Source organism: Elgaria multicarinata, chromosome 23 (genome assembly GCF_023053635.1).
Source record: "Elgaria multicarinata webbii isolate HBS135686 ecotype San Diego chromosome 23, rElgMul1.1.pri, whole genome shotgun sequence".
Classification (NCBI taxonomy): Eukaryota; Metazoa; Chordata; class Lepidosauria; order Squamata; family Anguidae; genus Elgaria; species Elgaria multicarinata.
Genome location: NC_086193.1, coordinates 13,207,099 through 13,226,356, shown reverse-complemented (window position 1 = coordinate 13,226,356; position 19,258 = coordinate 13,207,099). Strand labels below are relative to the sequence as shown.

Sequence of the window (19,258 nt, the reverse complement as noted above, 5' to 3'; positions counted from 1 at the left end):
CCATGGGCAGAGCGCTCTCAAAACAGGGAGGTGCTCTCAGCAGTCCTTCGAAGAGAAGGGGCTGGACCACCCCCTCAACATCAGCTACGGCTGATCCGCCAGCTACGGCCTTTCCTGGACAGGGACAACCTAGCCACAGTAGTGCACGCACTGGTAACTTCCCGATTAGACTACCGCAATGCACTTTACATGGGGCTGCCCTTGAAGACGACGCAGAAGTTGCAGCTAGTGCAAAACAGAGACCACATAACACCGGTCTTAAAGGAACTGCACTGGCTGCCTATTCGCTTCTGGTCAGAATTCAAGGTGATGGAAATGACGTTTAAAGCCCTAAACGGCTTGGGACCTCGATACTTGAGGGAGCGCCTCTCCTTATATATGCCTGCCCGAAACTTGAGATCCGTTGGAGGAGCCCTTCTCCGCATCCCACCAACGCAACATATACGCTATGATGGGACAAGGGAGAGGGCCTTCTCTGTGGTGGCCCCCCGACTGTGGAACGCCCTCCCCTCGGAGGCCCGATTGGTGCCAACGCTGATTTCATTTCGACGCCAAGTAAAAACATGACTTTTTAACAAAGCCTTTGATGGTCAAATCCACTAAGATGGCACATTGTTTAAACTGTTTTAGCTTTTAAATCATGTATTGTTTTAACTTGGTTCATGGTTTAATTTGTTTTTAACTGTGCATATTTGTTTTATACTGTATGCTTTTATCTGTATGCCGCCCAGAGATCTTAACGATATAGGGCGGGATATAAATGCTTTAAATAAATTAATTAATTAATAATAAACAGCTCCATGACAAACCAAGCGATTCCCTGTTCTCTTCCTCCGGCCAAATTCTACCCCCTCAGCTTCAGCGTCTGGCATTGGAGCCAGGCCGCGTTTTCCACCCACAGCACAAACACTTCTGTCCTTCTGCAAGCAGAAGTCTATGACAAAGCAGCTAACGACACTCAAAACACTAAACCCACAAAACGTACTAGCCCCCCCCCCAAAAAGTTTACTGGGCCATTGATATTTATATCAGTCTTCTGTGCACTAACCCTAACACACACACACACACACTGCTTTGGTAGAATCCCCCAGCCTGGTCACTTGGGAGGCCAGTTATATTCGCCACAGGTGACCAGGCAGATATTTACAAGCTGGCATTTCGGACAGTTTTGCGAGCCGCCTCACAGGCCCACTGTACACTTAATAAATATGGAGTCGCTTTCTGATGCACCAGATTATCAGTCCGTCCAGCCTGGTGGTGCTGGTTCCTGTTTCTGGCTGGAAAGTTTTCCCTGGGGACCCAACGGCACGCAGAAGACCCCAAAGCGGCCGCTCTGTCACGGAGGGCTCCTGATAAACCCAGGAAGGGAAGCTGCCCTGTACATAGCAAGACCACTCAGTCTCTCTGGCCTAGCAGGGTCTATTCCGACAGCAGAAGCACTTAGGCGGAGGGGAGACTTCGGGCTTGGACCCCTGAGCAATATCCGTAGCTTGCGCCAGCACTGATTAAAGAAAGGCGAAGGAAGGAAAAGGCGTTTTAGGCACTCGGGGGGGACGGGACAGGAGTCTGGCTGCTCCCCTTCCGCGTGCCGAGCGCGTGGATTGTGGGGTTTCACTTGCCTGCTTGCGAGAAAGCCTTTGGTTGGGGGGGCTGCAAGACCGCCGGGCGCAAGACACTACGCTGCTGCTCCTTCGGCTTCTGGCTCGGCACCCCTGGAAAGGGAAAGGGAAAGGAGGGGTTTTCTCTGCCATGTCGATCCGGGAGACGGCGGGGCTCCCTGCGCCCACGCGGCCCAAATCCCTGGACGCCAGAGGTGCAAATCCCCTCCCCTCCTGGAGTTCCCCTAATCACCGTACCTCCTAGCCTCATCCCCCTTCCCCTGATCCTGATCCCCCCCCCGCCCCGCCCCCCGGTTTTAAAAGGCAGAAACGCCTCTCCTAAGGACTTCGTGAATGGCAGGGAGGGCGAGAACGCCCGGAGCTGCAGTCCAGCACAGGTTGGAGAAGGCTGTGAAGGGCTGGTAGTGAAGGCGGCGTCAGCCTGCAGGGACGCCCCCCGTGGCTTTATGGAGGGGCTCAGGCTCTCCCACGGCGCCTTCTCAACGCCCGCTCAGAGCAGGAGTGAACGGGCTCAAAATGTACGGTTGTAGAGAAGGCCTGAGCAGCAGCGCTTGATGGCGGAGGGCTGATTTCATCTGCGGCCGGACCGCTGCGCAAAAGGTTCCGACGGAGGACGGATCCGAGCCGAGGAAGGTGTTGCTCACCTGCGCTGGGCGCCTGGCCGTGGATCAGAGTGGGCGGCTTTAACCTGAATCCGGTGCATTTTTCCTCTGGAATTCAAAAACGCGACGTGAGATCGCCGGGCGGGGTCAGGCCCGCCAGGCGGGGCTCCCAGCATCAAAAGCTGCCTCCCGTGAGCTCCATCCTATTTGCTTAACCCCCCGTGGCTTAGCGTGTCGTCTGAACACGGGGTCGCTGTGTCCTACGCACCACCCAATGACAAAAACGATTTAAACAACCCAGAGTTCACAACCTGACAACAAGCCACGGCTTCCCTTTCTGGGCTGACCCGTGTTTAACCAACCGAGGTTTGTCAGCGCGGGGCCGGGTTTGGACGTCTGGACAACCCAGAATTCAACAACCCATCCCGTGGGTTAGCGTTATGTGCAAACCAGGCCACAGTTTTGAGGCGGCAGTGAAAAACGGGAATGAGCAGAGAACTTGGCCGTTTCCGCCTGGGAAGGGGCTCCCCGTGGGGGGCAGGCAGGCAAATGCCCTGTCACCACCACCTGAGGCTTACCGGGTTCCGAGTCAGAGTTTCCTGCAGAAGGTTCGCAGAAGCTTGAGGGCATGAAGACATTGTTCTTTGTCACTGCGACCGAGCAGAGAGGGAGAGAGAGAGAGAGAGAGAGAGAGAGAGAGAGAGAGAACGAAAGGAGGAGGGCATGAATGAGCGAGGAGAGCACGTGTTGCAGGGAGTGCCTCCCTCCGTTCTCCCCCCGAGGAACCCGTCCAAGGCCCAGCAGTGGCCCAGCCCCCTCCGTCATCGTTAATGGTTTATTCAGCCCCATCCCTATACGGCCTTCCCCAGGTCTGCAGCCCTCCAGGTATTCTGGACTTCAACTCCCAACATTCCAAGGGAAACACAGAGCGGCGGTTCCCCTTTACCTGGCTGCGAAGGAGGGAACTGGGTGAGCGAGGAGGTCCTTTCGCGCTTCACGGGAGGACAGTAGCTCCCATCTTCTCGGTCGGACTCTGCAGGGAAGGAGAGAAGAGAAGGTAAGGGAGCGGTCTTTCAAGCAGCTCTCTGTCCACGCAGACACCCCCATCCAGGGCCGAGAGTCTCAGGCCCAAACCTGCAACCCACTTGAAAGGCCGTTTAGGCTGGAGGGAGGGACTTTCGGGCAGGTGAGGAGGGGGAGTGGCAGTGCCAAAATGCCAGTTCCGGAGCTCCCCTCTCCGTCCTCCCTGACCCTCTCTCTGTGGGTTGGTCGGGTGCTTTGCTTCTAGCTCCCCCGCCGCAAGCCTTTCAAGGGCAGTGTGGCTGTCGGCGTGACCCACTTTAGGGTGGATAAAAGAGTGCCCCCCTTTCCGGCAATCCAGGGCTATAACTGAGGGGACTCAGCTGCCACAAGAGGCAGTCTCGGCCCTGAATTTAGGTACCTTTCGAAGGAGGTCAGATACATTCGTAGGGGAGGAAGGAGGGCAAAATGCAGGGGGGTGGGGCAGGAACCCCTTTCCGCCGAATTCTGTTTCAGAGCTCTTGGGGCCCCCCACCTCCCTGTGGTGGGCGGAGCCAGAGGCAAAAGGGGCAGGGCCGAAATTACTGGCTCTTCCTGCCAGTCGACTAAGCCTTAGCGAGGCGTTTCAACCTTTTGGGATGGAGGGGAAAAAGCTGAGAAACCCTTGAATAATGGTTGGTTGGTAGGGAAGAGGGTGGGCCTGGAGGAAAGGGCGTGTGGCCATATGGGTAACCTCCGTGGGCCAGGGTGAGACCCCAGGAGGTCTGGATTTGGCCCACGGTCACGAGGTTCTACGTGGCTGGCTCAACGGGACCTCGTCGTCGGAATCTCTCACGGCTGGGGAAGACCAGGAAAGGGGAACTGCCTCCAAAGCTATGGATTTGGCTGTCCTCTGCCAGGAACAGTCTACTGGGCTAGATCAGCGTTCTCCACCCTGGTCCCCTCCGGCGGTGTTGGACTGCAGCTCCCATCATTCCCAGCCAGCTGGGAATGATGGGAGTTACAGTCCAACACCGCCGGAGGGGACCAGGGTGGAGATTTAGGGCTCTTTCTGGTCCGTACAAGTGGAAGGCAGGACTATTGCTGGAATTACTGGGCGAAGGAAACGCTCATTCACACGCAGACACACACACACCACCCCGGCGAGGGCGCAAACATTCCACATCCCGTCATGGAACGGAGTTCCCAAGGACAAAAACTCTCATTCAGGCTGTCTCAGGACGCTCTAGGCGGAGGAAACGGACTCCCTCACCTTCCCCGTCTTCCGGACTTGACCCATCTGCTGACCTCTGCAACAAATATATATATATATACGCATTAAAAAAAATTAGATTCCATCAGGCACACAAAACCCCCAACACTTTTCACCCGTTCTCTGCGCCTACTTTGAAGGAGAACCAGCCCTCGCCAGGAGACTCAGAAGATCCGAAAGAGCCTTTGCTGGGCCTGATGCTGCTCTCCAGGTGTTTCTGCACAAAGACCCACCGCGCCCCCGATCCCCGGCCGTGCTGGGTGGAGCCGACCAGAGCTGAAGCCCCGAACATCTGGAGGGCTACCGCCGTAAAGCCTGCTTTGAAATGCCGACGCCCACGGCAAGAGGGACAGAAAACTCTTGGGGCGCAGCGTGGCTTCTTAAATGGTGATCACAAAACCCCCGAGAGAAAGGGAGGAAATGAAGAGAAGCCCTTCACAGCCCCAGGGGGCAATGACACCGAAGTCAAGAAAAGGGTCACATAAGTCCATTAAGAATGTGGGGACTGACGAAATTGGAGCGCGCGCCCCCCCCCCCCCAATTCATGCGGCAACAAAAAATTGGCTTTGTTTTAATCCGTAGACGGGACATCGGGAGAGAACTTAAAAGAGGCGCTCCCTGCTGTGTGCGTGTGAGATGTGTGTGTGTGGGGAAACTGTCATCTTGACCCTGTGGGAAGAAGAAGGAGCTGTGGGTCTGCCCCTCCATTGGGAGATGAGAGGGCGGAGCAGAGCCTTCCCACCAGCCTGAACATCCTACTTAATTTCTTTTTATTTTCTTCCTCTTCCCTCCCCGTTGCCTTTTCCTTGTGTGTCGTGTCTTTTTTTTTTTTAGAACATAAGCCTGAGGGCAGGGATCTTTACCGATCAGTTGAAAGACGCTCCGGGAGCCTTTTCGGCTGAGGTGCAGGACAAAAATACTCTAAATAAATAAAATAAATAATGCTTCTCCCAAGACACCTGCTGATAGGCTCCCTTCCTTGGTGAGTCTTCTTCCTCCTCCTCCTCTTCCTCATCATGGCCGCCGCTTGCTGGCTTGACTGGCAGAGAGCCAGGGAGCAAACAGGCCGCAGCGTCTGCTGCTCCTACTTCTCGCCACCCCCGTTGTCCGGGCCGGAGCGAGAGGCAGGGGGATAAACAGGCTGCCATGGGGAAAAGACGAGGAGGAACTCCAGGGGGGTCTTGTGGTGGGCCCCTGGTGTGATGTGGCCCCTCGACAGCGGCCCCACCACACCGACCTCCGGGGCCGGGCCTGCGTCACCTTCCTGCACGGGCCGGCGTTTTCCTAGGCCAATCCGTCAACCGAAACTCATACGATGAATCAACGGAGATTTATTTATTTAAAAACTGGCCAGCAGCTCCACCATATGGGAGAGAGAGGCCAGGAGGGAGCGGATCTCTTCCCAGCCACAAGGGAGAAAGAGGCCCAGATTCCGCACGGCACGGCAGCGAGAGAGAGAGAGAGACGGGAGGGCGGAGGTACAAAAGCAGAAGGCCGTGCAGAGATCAGCAGGAAGGCAGCGAAAGCTCCCCCAAACTCAGCGAAAGAAACAGAAAAGGGTCACGCAGCCCCACCCCACCCCGTCCCCGCTCCACAAGCAGGATCCAGGTTTTGTCCTGCCATCATTTAAGTTCTCTCAGGCACGCTGGCGGCATTCGCACGCAGCGCCAGGATTTCGCCCCGGGGGAAAGGAAACACACCCGCCCAGGATTCTTGCCCTGGCCGAATCCTGCCTGTGCGCGAGCTGAGAAGGCTTCGTTGAAAAGAAAACCCTCGCTGGCGAAGTCAGCCGGAGAAATATAACCCCGGGCTTGTTCCTGGCTGGCGTAGAAATGCGCAAGAGCGCCTTTGACACCGCGGCTCCTGGTTTGCCCACAAACCACAAGTTAGGAATTGAGAGAACCGGAAAAGACGCCTCCTTTACTCAGCGAGGAGGACGAACGTGGGAACCAGTGGTGTGTCCCCGTCCCCCCCGGCTCCTTTCTGCATATACTGCTGGACTGGCCTTCCCTAGACGTGTTGGGACTACAGCTCCCAGAATCCCCTTAGCTGGGGAAGGGTGGAGACGTCGTCCAACGCGTCTGGATGGCCCCAGGTTGGGGAAGGCTACGGGACGCCGTGGTTCAGCGCGACGTGCGAGCTCTCCCTCCGAATAACGCCGGACGCTGCTTAGGCCTCACCCTAAGCGCCGCAGAAACCAAGGGGACCCAGGAGGCCCCACAACACAGGAGAAGGGAGAATGTCTGGGCTGCGGAGAAGATACAAGGAGCAGCGAGAGACACCCAGGCAAAGATGGCGGCTTACGTCCGTTTTGACGCAGCCAGCGGCCTACGGGTGAAGGGTTTCTGGGGCACGAGAGATTTCTGCCGGGGCCCGGAAGGTGCCTTTCAGCACTCCAATGTTATCACCCTCTTGCCTGGCCGCCTGGGGCGAGCCCTGGTTGCCTCCAGGTGACCAGATGTGGGGCAGGCAGGCTAACACTACAGCCTCTCTCCATGTAGGACTTCTCAGATGCGTTGGACGTCCAGCACACCTGAAAACCGTCACGCTGAGGGAGGCGGCATAGGCCCACATTTCGGAAGCGGGACGCCCATCCCAAATAGAAATCGCTCTTTTGGAGAGAGCCAACGGGTGCGGCATTGACGCTTGGGACCATCTTTCTACCCCACCCTTTAGGCCTGCTGCCCCAAAGCCCTGCCTTCACCCCCATAGTGCTGTCTTTCCCTCGCATGTAAGACATGCTTTCCACCAGCCCTATTCCAGAAATGCTATTTAACCCCCACCCTGGTTTCACAACCCGTAACGCCCCCCCCCCAACGCCCAGATTCCACACACAACCCTCCCGAACCCATGACTGACTAGAAGTTGCTGGTGTTTGGAGTCCGGAAGATCTGGAGGGCGCCAGGCTGGGGAAGGTTGCTCTGGAGAAGCGCCCCCTTTTCTCTGCCCCCTCCCAAAGAAGAGGCAGCGGTGCCATCCCACTATCTCTGGGGGCAAGAGCTGCCCCATGGACTCCAAGGAACAGCCGCCCCTTCTGGAATTCTGCAGCTACGGGGCTGGGGGAACGCACTGCCCCACATCTTACAGAGATACTACACAATATACGTGCAGCGCGTTGCACAGACTCTCCACGCAAGGGTCCGCCTCGTGTGAAGCGAGCAAGGCGACCTCCACTCACGGAAACAGTGAACTCCTCTGCAAAGAGCAGACAAGCTGTGGTTTAAAGGTTCTCCCCAATTTCCAGAGAGGCTAAACAGGCCTTGGTCCGGTGACCTATCATGAGTAAACAAGCCTCTGCCCACCGCACCCCGCAACTCGCAAGGAAGGGCTGATGAGCCACGTGCAAAAGAAGGGCCCCGTGGAAGGGGAGAAGCCCACGGCCGCCGCTTCACAGCTCAAACTCCTTTCCGCAGGATTGCCCAGGCCAACAGAACCTCCGAGGCTCCCCTTAAAACATCCGTGGCCAACCCTGGGGCTGATGAGAACTGCAGCCCAACCCATTTTTCTCCCTCTCTCAAAATAACAGAACCCAAATGGGGGGCCATTATCCCATGAAGCTGATGGGCGGGAGATTCAGGGCAGGGCGAAGGAAGGGCTCGTTCACACAGCGCAGAACTGGACCGTGGAACTCACTTCTGCAAGATGTGGTGATGGCCGCCAGCGCAGATGGCTTTAAAAGGGGGTTGGATAAATTCATGGAGGAGGAGAAAGCTACGGTGCCGCCTCCAGTATCCGAGGCCTGTGTGCCCCCGTTGCTGGGGAACATGGGCAGGGGGGTGCTGCTGCACCTGTGGGTCGGCAGCTGCTTGGCCACCGTGGGAACAGAGTGCTGGACCGGATGGGCCCTTGGTCTTCTCCAGCCCGGGGCTTTTGATGTTCTCACGCTCTTATGTATGGAGGGCACCAGGTTTGCTCGCTTTGAGCAGACAGCGATTCCTTTTTCAGTTCTGCGAAATGCAAGGCGTGGAGCCGCTGTGCTCGACGAAGCTGAGGCCGAGGGGAAGGACGTCTGAGGCCGGCAGCTTTTGTGACGAGACAGGCCAAAGGCCGTCAGGCTGGCCTGCCTGTCTCTACACGATTCTCCCAGCATGGGACGTGCAGTGGGTGGTACTGGCGTGAGGTCCTTTCGGGGGTGGGGGGGGTGGGGATCTTCCCCTCGAACGCTCGCCTGCCCCCGACGCAGACGTCTTTCCAGTAGCAGGCACAGACCTTCTCAGCTTCCCCAGAGCTTTTCGCCTTTGACATCAAGCAGCCGCTTGCGTGCCGCTAACTGGAAGGGGAGGGGAGGGCAGGCACGCTGGCAACGGGGACGGGAAGAAAGCGAAGCCCCCAAGCCCCCACCAGAAGTCCGTGGTAGGTCCCGACTTACCCCTGCCAGTTCGGGTTGAACCAGAGCAAAACGGGAAGCCGCCCAGGCGCAAGCAAGCAGGGGGGCTGGCGCCTCAAAGCCGCACCGCCCCGGTGATTGGGGGCGACCCACAGCCCGGTGAGGAGGCTCTGCTGCTCCCCGAGGGTCCTCGCCCGGATCCGACACCCCTTTTGGCTCTGCAAGGGCCTGGGAGCAAAGGAGAACAACAGCCCTTCAGTGCCAGGCAGCCAAAGGGTGGAGCAGTGTCCGGCCGGGGGAGCGGGAGGTCGGGGGGCGTCTGTCTCCCTAACTGTGGCAGCCCGGGCCTGGGGCTCACAGCCTGGGTTTGCCCCTTTTCCTACCACCTTCCCCCAAGACTCTTGGGCACCAGCCCACGAATAGGACGAGTTATTAAATGCCTTCGATGCCGTTCTCAAAACAGGAAAAAAGGGCTCCGAGGGGACCGGCAACAGAATTAAAACATCCCCCGTTTTAAAACAGCGGCAACAACAATCCATTCAAACACAGCCGCCCTGCGGAACAACTGGCCACACGCGATGCGACGGACGCGTCGAAGAGCCCCTCGTGTGCCGTCAAACGCCTGGGAGCAGAGGAAAGCGTTAGCCTGGCACCGAAAAGATGACAAGGTCGGTGCCTGGTTGGGGAGAGTGTTCCTCAATTGGGGGGGGGGGGGCAGCACGGAAAAGGACCTCTCCCTCGTTGGCATTCTCCAAATCTCCTTGGAGGAGAGCATCAGGCGTTGATTGTAGGGCAGTGGGAAGGCTTGAGCCAAGATTCCTGCATTGGGCAGGGGGTTGGACTCGATGGCCTTAGAGGCCCCTTCCAACTCTGCTATTCTAGGATTCTAAGAGATGCCTACTGTGGTCCCGGGCACAACCATCACCTCAGAAACGGGCAGGCAGCCCGTGCACGCGGGCCGGAACCCTGCACGCTCCAGGGTAACCAAGCAGGGAACTGGTCTACTGTCAAGAAGTCTACCTGGGAATCCTCTCAGGTTTTAACTACACCCCCCTACCATTCACCTCCTTGACGAAGCCGACTCCCAGACACAAGCTGAACTGCCTCATGGCTCCTGGACAGGGCTGGCTTTGCCAGGTCGGTCCTTAAACCAGGGCTTTGAAACAGCAGCCCCCGGGGATTAAAAAGCAAAGGCTTCTGCCCAGCGGTCAAGCGGCCTGCTTGGAATGGGGCGCGCGTTGCAAACAGAGGCTCCCTGCAGCCCACGCCACAGACGCTTGCAAACCATGAGTGATTTGAGTCTTCCGCAGCTTTAGGGGAGGGAGGGGGCTCTTCTGCAACTCCCCCAGAGTTGACATTTTGCTCGGGGGATTCGGTTCCTGCTAGCCAGTTCTGCCACCCTTTCCCCAGCCCAGTCGTAAGTGCGTTAGAAGAGCCATGCAAACAGACGCGCACCAGCGCCTCGCCCACCTCCCCACACACAGACTGCCGTGTCCCACACGCCCCACAGGTACAGCCTCAAAGGAGGAAGATGAATTCTCGTCCAACTTACAGTAGCCAAACTCCCAGCTGGGCTATCCAAAGCGTCTCCGTTCTCACTATTTGAGAGCTCCGGAGAAAGTGGGGGGGAATTCGGTGCGTTTTGCCTTTGGCAACAGTCACTGCAACACCCTATAAAACCTCCCCGCCACTCGATCGGAGAACAGAGTTCCCCGCCCCATCAATTAAGCCCTTTGGGCTGCACTGCAGGACCGGCGTTTTTACAAGCGGCTTTCACTGCACTGCGTTTTATTCTTTCTCCCGGGCTGCCTTGAACGATACGAGGGAAGGTGGGAGGCCACCACTCCAGATCTATCTGTCTATAAATGGGATTTACTTCTGAGGAGACGCTCACGGGATCAGGCCATACTGGTGCTTTACCATCTATCGCTCTTTGCCTGGACTGCACCACCGCCGTCCAAAGGGAGGTTTAGCAGCACCCTTCCCCAGCCTGGAACCCTCCAGATATTTCAGACTACAACTCCCATCACCCACAGCATGGCAGAGGGCAGGGGTGATGGGAGCTGTAGTCATGCACACCTGGAGGGAGGCGGATTAGAATCATAGAATAGCAGAGTTGGAAGGGGCCTACAAGGCCATCGAGTCCAACCCCCTGCTCAACACAGGAATCCACCCTAAAGCACCCCTGATAGGTGCTTGTCCAGCTGCCTCTTGAAGGCCTCTAGTGTGGGAGAGCCCACAACCTCCCTAGGTCACTGGTTCCATTGTTGTACTGCTCTAACAGTCAGGACATTTTTCCTGATGTCCAGGTGGAATCTGGCTTCCTTTAACTTGAGCCCGTTATTCCGTGTCCTGCACTCTGGGAGGATGGAGAAGAGATCCTGGCCTTCCTCTGTGGGACAACCTTTTAAGTATTTGAAGAGTGCTCTCATGTCTCCCCTCAGTCTTCTCTTCTCCAGGCTAAACAGGCCCCGTTCTTTCAGTTTCTCCTAGGGACTGGGGAACGCTGCTTTTGCACGACCACAGGTAACCGTTTGCAACATGACAGAGAAGAAGGTTCCTTCTCTGTGGTTCATTCATCACCCTCACCCACAATTACTAACACAAAAGGCCCCCAACTTTCCCTTTCTCCTCCCCAAATGACGTTAAAACGACAAGAACCAGCACACAGTTCGACAAACGGCAGAAAACTTGACAAGTGGCCCCTGCATTTTAAAATTTCGGCGTGTGTCACACTGGCTTTTCGCTTCCATTGCACCACCCAAGATGGCATCAGACCCGAACCCAAGGGGAAGTTGGAATCAATCTCAAGCACAGGGACGTATTTCCTTCCCATCGCGACAAAGGCAACGCGTGGCGGCCAGGCTCAGGCCGGCCACCCCGCCATTTCCGCAAAGCTGCACAAAACACAACGTTTCAATCGATGTAGTGGCACCGGGAAATAAGACCTGTAAGCCGAGTCAATTAAAAAAACCAACAACCCAGAGCTGCAACCCAGTTAAATAAATTTTAATTGATTCATCATATGAGTTTCTCGATAAACTGACTGCTCTCTTGGTCAAATGAGCTTTCTGGGTAAAAAAAAAGGAATCGTTCTGGAAAAGGTGGCGGACCGGATTCAGTTTTGCATAAATATATATAAACATGACAGAAGTGTGCTAATAGCATAATACTCTTTTAAAAAATCATCTGCTTCCATATCAATGGGGCGCTCTGGGGAAAAACTTCTGCCAGTCTCTGAAGAGACTATGCCAGCATTCCCCAACTCAGGGGGCCTCCATATGTCTTGGGACTACAACTCCCAGTATCCCCTTCCAGCCAGCCATGCTGGGAATTGTAGTCCTACACATCTGGGCGGTACCAGGTTTGAGGATCGCTGGAATGGATTATAGGACCTGATCACAGGCCAGAACACCCGGAAGGGCACAACTCCCATCAAACCCAACCACTGACCCAGGATGATGGGAGTTGTAGGCAAAACCATCTGCTGGGCTACAAGTTGCCCACTCCAGCTATAGACCAATACTGACTCATTGGGGATGAAGAATCCCCCTAAAGGCTTTTCATCTTAGAATCATAGAATAGCAGAGTTGGAAGGGGCCTGCAAGGCCATCCAGTCCAACCCCCTGCTCAATGCAGGAATCCACCCTAAAGCATCCCTGACAGATGGTTGTCAAGCTGCCTCTTGAAGGCCTCTAGGGTGGGAGAGTCCACCACCTCCCTAGGTAACTGGTTCCATTGTCGTCCTGCTATAACAGTCAGGAAGTTTTTCCTGATGTCCAGCCGGAATCTGGCTTCCTTTAACTTGAGCCTGTTATTCCGTGTCCTGCACTCTGGGAGGATCGAGAAGAGATCCTGGCCCTCCGCTGTGTGACAACCTTTTAAGTATTTGAAGAGTGCTGTCATGTCTCCCTTCCATCTTCTCTTTTCTCCAGGCTAAACCTGCCCAGTTCTTTCAGTCTCTCCTCATAGGGCTTTGTTTCCAGACCCCTGATCATCCTGGTTGCCCTCCTCTGAACACGCTCCAGTTTGTCTGTGTCCTTCTTGAATTGTGGAGCCCAGAACTGGACGCAATACTCTAGATGAGGCCTAACCAGGGCCGAATAGAGAGGAACCAGGACCTCATGTGATTTGTTTTACACGGACTGATCTAACTCATGGATTGATTCAACGTCCGACAGCAACTTTTTTGTCGTCAGCGCAACCCTCTCTCATTTCGTTTGCTGTCTGTAAAGCGCCCAGATGGATGTTATGGAAAGGCAGGGCCCCTGCGTATTAATAAATGAACACATTAAAGCGTTGTGCAAATGATCTCTCCTTTCTAGCCATCTTCCTTCTAACAGCTCCTCACCCAGGGTCTATCCTGGTTGTTTTACAAGCTGGGAAGAGTTCTGCGGAGGGTCCTTGGACGGCCGGGGTGTTTCTTCGGTGAGAAGGATGGATACGCTCTCCCGTCCACCCAGTGACACTTCTAAGGTGCAGGCACAGAGGAAAGGTGGGTGCAATTTGGGGGGGGGGGCGCTACCAGACCTGGGCGTGTGAACTCTCTGAACCCTCCCAGGGTCCTCAGCAGATGAACCAACATGGAAGCCACCCGCAGCAGGAAGGAAGCCGAGAAACCCATTCCCAGTCTCTCCCGCCGAGGCATGAAACAAGTTCCACGCCCTTCGACCCCAACGTCTAAGCCAGAGTTACCCACTGTCTGCCGTCTGCAGCTAGCGGCGCAAAGGGCCTTCCTTACCTTCTGCGCTTTATCCTTCTGAAACACAAAGACGGGAGGCGCAATGGCGGGCTTTTCTGGAAAGAGAGCAAGGAAAGAAACCGGCATGAACGAATATCGAGACACATACATACACGCAGAGGCGCGCGCCGGTTTCTCTTTTCACGTATTCGGAAACGAGCGTCTCTGAGTAAACGATCCTGCCTCTATTCTTTCGGTCGCGGACAGAGAAAATGTTCTCGGAGGCAGGAACGTTTAGGGGCAGTTATGCTGGCAAAAATATGAGAAGGGCCTTCTCAGTGGCGGCCCCCCAGTTTATTTATTTATTTATTAAATTTATATACCGCCCCATAGCTGAAGCTCTCTGGGCGGTTTACAAAAGTTAAAAACAGCGAACATTAAAAAAAAAAAAGTATACAAAATTTAAAACCATCAAAAATATAAAAAAGTATAAACCACAATATCCATTTATAGCGGAACTCTCTTCTGGTTGACTAGTATTCAAGGCCTTTAAAACGTTCTCTTTTTACTACTGTGTTCCTCAAGGCCAACCTCCGTGTGTCACATGTATTTACAACATTTATATACCGCTCCGCATTCAGAATTTCAGAGCAGTAGACAAGATAAAATAAAAACACATTAAAAGTACATTTTTAAAAGAAACAAAGTGCAAAATAAGCCGTGGCCTGTCCCTTAAGGGAAGGGAAGGGCTTCCTGGAACGACGTTTCCAGGAGGCGCTGCAAGGACTGCAAAGCTGGTGCCTGCCTGACCTCCAGAGGCAGGGAGTTCCACAGGAGGGGGGCCACAATTGCCACCTCTGAAATAAGGAGAAAGGGGCGTGGGAAGCACAGCGCTGGCTTATAACCAGAATCGTAGCCTAGGAGGCTCCCGGGACCACGATTCTGCCTTCCAGACAAAATCACACGGGGTTTAGCCACCGCTCCAGCAAACGCAGCGGTGGGGTCCCAAGGAACACCTTGGGGGCCCCGTGCAGCTTGCAGGACACGTGTTCTCCAGCCCTCCCGAAAGGAAACGGAGCCATCCAAAGCCATCCTTCTCGCGTGTGTGTTTTAGCCGCCTCCGTCTCACGCTTGCATACCCTGCCTAAAGGTTCCGTTACTCCTTTCGTTTGGTGAATGTCGCTTGACCCTGAAAAGTACCATGCAAATCGCTGGAATAAATAAAAGCGTTTCACCTGACTTCCCTGCACGTTGTCTGAGCTAAGTCATTACAGCATTAGAACCCAATTTTAAAATAAGGATGCCCCCACTTTCCCAGGTATCGAAGGTCTTATCCTGTACCCGCCCGCCTATTTACAATGCCAGAGTCCAACGCACTTTGCACAGACATTTAAAGAGCCTTCAAACAACATCTGTTTCTCCTCCGGGCAGCGGAGCCGAATACGTTAGCAAAGGGTGCAATCCACTGGGGACGCTCGGATGTGCAGCCAGAGAGGAATAAGGCAGGAACTGCTTCTGAGAAGGTGGTATGCTCAGGGGCTCTTTCAAAACGGCCAGAATTTGCTTCCTTTTAAAGCAGCCTTCCTCAACCTGGAGCGCTCCAGACGTGTTGGACTACAACTCCCAGAATGCCCCAGCCTGGCTGGGGCATTCTGGGAGATGCAGTCCAACACAGCTGGAGCGCCCCAGGTTGAGGAAGGCTGTTTTAAAGGCTTCCATGCAGCCGCTCATTTAGACGGCTTTAAAAGGGGGTCTGGGTAAATTCATGCAGGAGTCAAGACCTACCTGCGGCGGTGTATGGAAGCCCTGTGTTGAGAGACAGGCTGGCAGTCCCGTATGTTCCTCTTATGAATGGGTCGCCTTAAAGGTGACCTATTCACGGAAACCACCCTATCCCCGTCTGCCCGTGACTTGGGAGCGTTTCTCCAAGTACCTTGGGTATATCGTGTGTTGACAAGGGACAGAGCCTTCTCTGTTGTGGCACCCGGACGACAGAACACCCCCACCACGGAGGTGCAACTGGTGATCCAACTCTGCAAAAACTTCGGCTATTGGGCCATGTAGAAATGCAATAAATAAATAAAATGGTTTTGGTGCCGGCTCAAACCCATTTCATCGGCTGATTTCATCTGCATTGTTGTATTGGCAGCATCCTTCCTTTGATCACGAGGACGACAGATGCAGTTTCTGTGAGGGGTTTTTTTATGTCTTGTATTATATTTGTACACTGTTCCGTCATCCGTAAAGGTCCTCCCATGAAGCTGATGGGTGGGAGATTCAGGACAAATAAAAAGAAGGGCTTCTTCACATGGCGCAGAGTTAAACTATGGAACTCACTGCCACAAGATGTAGTGATGGCCACCCATTTGGATGGCTTTCAAAGAGGGCTGGATCAATTCCGGGAGGCAAAGCTATCCATGGCTACTAGCCCTGATGGCTATATACTAACTCCAGTAACAGAGGCAGTAAGCAGTTGCTGGGGAACATGGGTGGGAGGGTGCTGTTGCATTCTTCTCCTGCTTGTGCGTCCCTGGTCGACAGCCGGTCTTCTTCTCCCTCCGTGCCGGTTTTTAGCATTTCACGGCCAACATGGGCAAACTAGATAAATTCCTGGAGGAGAAGGCTATTAATGGCTACTAGCCCTGATGGTTGTGTGCTAGCTCCAGTATCCGAGGCAGTAAGCCTGTGTGCACCAGTTGCTGGGGAACATGGGTGGGTGGGTGTGCTGTTGCACCGTGTCCTGCTTTGTGGGTCCCTGGTCGACAGCTGGACGGCCACTATGTGAACAGAGCGCTGGACTAGACCGATCCTCGGTCTGATCCAACAAGTTCCTATGGTGTTCTTATGATGAAGGGCTGTTTAAACATGTTCTCGTGCATGAAATGAAGTAAAAAAACCACTCCGGAAGTAGTCTGAATACTGTCTTGGAGAATGACGGGGGCTATATAGGCCAACGCATTTGGGTGGCGCCAGGTTGCAGAAGACAGATTTAAGCCTTTACTGTGCTTAAAAAAAAACAACCCCAAACCCTGCCTTTAAACTCCTTAAATCTCAATGGGGAAACCTATTTCGAGTCACCCCAGACCGAATCGGGGCCTTTGCCGCAAAGGAAGTTTTATTAACCGCTCTATCCAACTGTCCCAAATCAGAGCAATTTGGACTAAGCCGTGTCGACGATCTAACAAGGCTGGTCAAATTGGGTCAGGGAGGATTAACCCTAGAAAATCCTCCTGACGGAGCTGGGTAAAACTCAGGTTAATCAACAGCTCTCATTCATACTTCTCCGAGGGGCGACTTGCCGCGTCATAATTCGGGCAGTCACATGACAGGCTGTGGGAAGGAATCACGCAGAGATCAGCTGCAAAGCGCCAGCCCTCAGGGGCACGAGGGTCTCAGCGCAGCAACCGGCCCTGATCAAGGCCCTGCAGGCTTAAAAAACGCACATGCTCTCACCCCTCCTTCAGAATCAGCCCAGGGGTCTCCTACGATGATGCTCTGGACTTCGATTTCTGACGCAGCCTTTCTAGGACTGGTTTGGGCATTTGCCAGCAGCGCCCCAAGCCTGCATCTCAAAGGATGGCAAACGCCCCGCCAGTTTGCCCATCCGTAAACCAGTCCCTGAAGAGGTTTGTCCATCCAGTTTTTTAAGGCTGCCTTGCCGTTGAAAAGGAAATAAACAAACATGTGTCCTTTTGGCCACCGACACACCTCCTCAGGCTAAGTTTTGAAGCGCAGTTTCGAACCGGGGATTCCCTCTGCCCTCTGCACGTACTCCGTGGAAAGTCAGCTTTTATTACAAGTTCACAGACTCCAAGCTAGCCCAACGCTTTCGTCTTCCATCTAGGAATCAGCAGGGGGGATGTGGGGTGGGGGGTGAAGCCCACCCCCAATGGGTCTCCTCTCTCTCTGGCTTTCCTAGTAAAGGTGCCTCAAAGCTTTCTCCTTGTCTCAGACGCGAGAGAAGAGCTAAGAGCTTTGCACAGGCTCACAGGGACATATTCACACATTCAAGGCTCGGCTATCACGCCTGGACAATATTCCTGCACGCCTCAAGCCATTTCTCAACCCTTTCCTTTCCCTTAGCCAGCCCTCTGCCCATGCACAGAGGAATTCTCCTTTTTGGCCTTATTTCAGGGCTGCTTGGGGAGCAGAAAAAAACAAGCCAACAATCTTGAGGCAGAGGGGAGCAGCCAGAAGCTGAATCCTAACAGGTTGGCGCTGTTTCCTCTCAGCGTGCACTCTGATCGTGCTCAGAGGCACCCTTCACCGTTTATCTATTCCCCTACTGTGAAAAAGAGAGATGGGCTACCTGGATTAATTAAATCAGCCTACCCCCAAAAAGGGATGCCTTCCAGATGTTTCAGGCTACAGCTCTCACAGCTCCTGACCATGGACCATGCTGGCTGGGGCTGATGGGAATTGAAGTCCAAAACACATGGAAATTTAAGGAAAGTCAGTGTCAACTGGAGCGAGTTCTTTTTAGCCACGCCCTCTGCCCATGCTCAAAGGCACTCTCATCCATCACCATTTATTCCACTGTCAACCTGTGGGGTAGAACAGAGATGTCCCTGGGCTGGGCTTTGCCTGACAGATGCTGTTCTCCTCGTGCCCTCTGCCCATGCTCAGAGGAACTCTCCTATTCAATCTATTCTGCAGCAGCCTTGGAAAAAGTCAGCATCAATATTGTATGCAGGAAACCGAGGAAAGAAAGGCGGGGAGAGAAGCTGCCCAGAGCTGAAAACCCAACTGGCTGCCCTCCTCCTCCTCATTCGGCCGTGCACTCCACCCGTGCTCAGAGGCACCTTCGTCCTCCCATCATTTATTCTATTGGCAACTCATGGAGGGAGAAGGAGGAAGCCCCAGTGCTGAACCTTTGCCTACCAGGTGCTGATCCCGCCCCCCGGCTCTCTGCCCATGTTCAGAGAAACTCTTCTATTCTACCTATTCCACAGCAGCCTTGGGGGAAATCACAGCCAAACATTACATACATACATATATAAATAAGGGCAGGGCTGCCAGAGCGGAGCCCCGCCCGGCACTGGCTCTCCCTGCCATGCACTCCACCTGCGCTCAGAGGCACCCTCGCTCGCCCTTCTCCCCCCCCCCCCCGTGCATCCCGCCGCCAGCCCCTGCTCGGAAGCACTCTCGCCGCAGGCAGCGGGGGCTGCCCCCTCGGGCGGGCCCTCTGCCCATGCTCAGAGGCGCCCGCGCCTCGGCCGCCCAGGGGGCCGCTCCCTTTGTCCGGCCCGGCCGCAGCCCCGGCTGGGCGGCCCTCGGGGCCCGGGGGGCGGCCGCGCGGGGGGCTCGGGCCCGGCCTGGCTCGGGCCGGGGGCTGCCCCCTGGCCGCGGCCCCCCGGCCCCTCCGCCCGCCGCGACCCCCGCCTCAGCCCCGGCCGCCTACCTTCGTTGGCCAGGTCCGCCATTTTACTTCCTTAATCACTCCCACAATGCGCCGCGCCAACGACGGGCAAACGCCGCTCTGCCCGGTCGCTTAGGAGCCGCGCGGGGCGCCACGGAGCATGCGCACAGGGCGGGAGGGGGCGGGGCCTCGCCGCGCAGGCGCACGGCGCGCCCGCTCGGACCCTCTAGTGGGCGGAGCCGAGGCGAGCGCTTAGCGGCCGGCCCCTCTCCTTTCCCCACCCCGCCCCGGAGTATAGGCACTACGCATGCGCGCCATCGTCCCGCTCAAGGCTCTTGTTCCAGCCGCCCCAGGGCCGTCTGAACGAGAGCATGCGCAGACACGACATAGAGGTAGCG

The 19,258-nt window shown here is 55.3% G+C and overlaps 1 protein-coding gene across 4 annotated transcripts in view; it reads right to left on the bottom strand.

Moving 5' to 3' along the window:
- The window catches only part of RANBP3 (RAN binding protein 3), a 29,805-nt gene extending 10,821 nt beyond the window's left edge, over positions 1-18,984 (bottom strand). For 2 of the 4 annotated variants that reach the window (XM_063146918.1, XM_063146919.1), the window contains exons 1-8: positions 18,903-18,984; positions 13,562-13,617; positions 8,863-9,048; positions 4,494-4,530; positions 3,168-3,254; positions 2,800-2,871; positions 2,264-2,329; positions 1,620-1,712 (exon numbers count right to left, since the gene is read on the bottom strand). In XM_063146918.1, the coding sequence (XP_063002988.1) occupies positions 1,620-1,712; positions 2,264-2,329; positions 2,800-2,871; positions 3,168-3,254; positions 4,494-4,530; positions 8,863-9,048; positions 13,562-13,617; positions 18,903-18,924 (619 nt within the window). In that variant the 5' untranslated portion in view covers positions 18,925-18,984. The remainder of the gene's footprint in view (positions 1-1,619; positions 1,713-2,263; positions 2,330-2,799; positions 2,872-3,167; positions 3,255-4,493; positions 4,531-8,862; positions 9,049-13,561; positions 13,618-18,902) is intronic. The other 2 variants (XM_063146920.1, XM_063146922.1) reach the window with 1 other exon arrangement.
- Between the last annotated feature and the right edge of the window lie 274 nt (positions 18,985-19,258).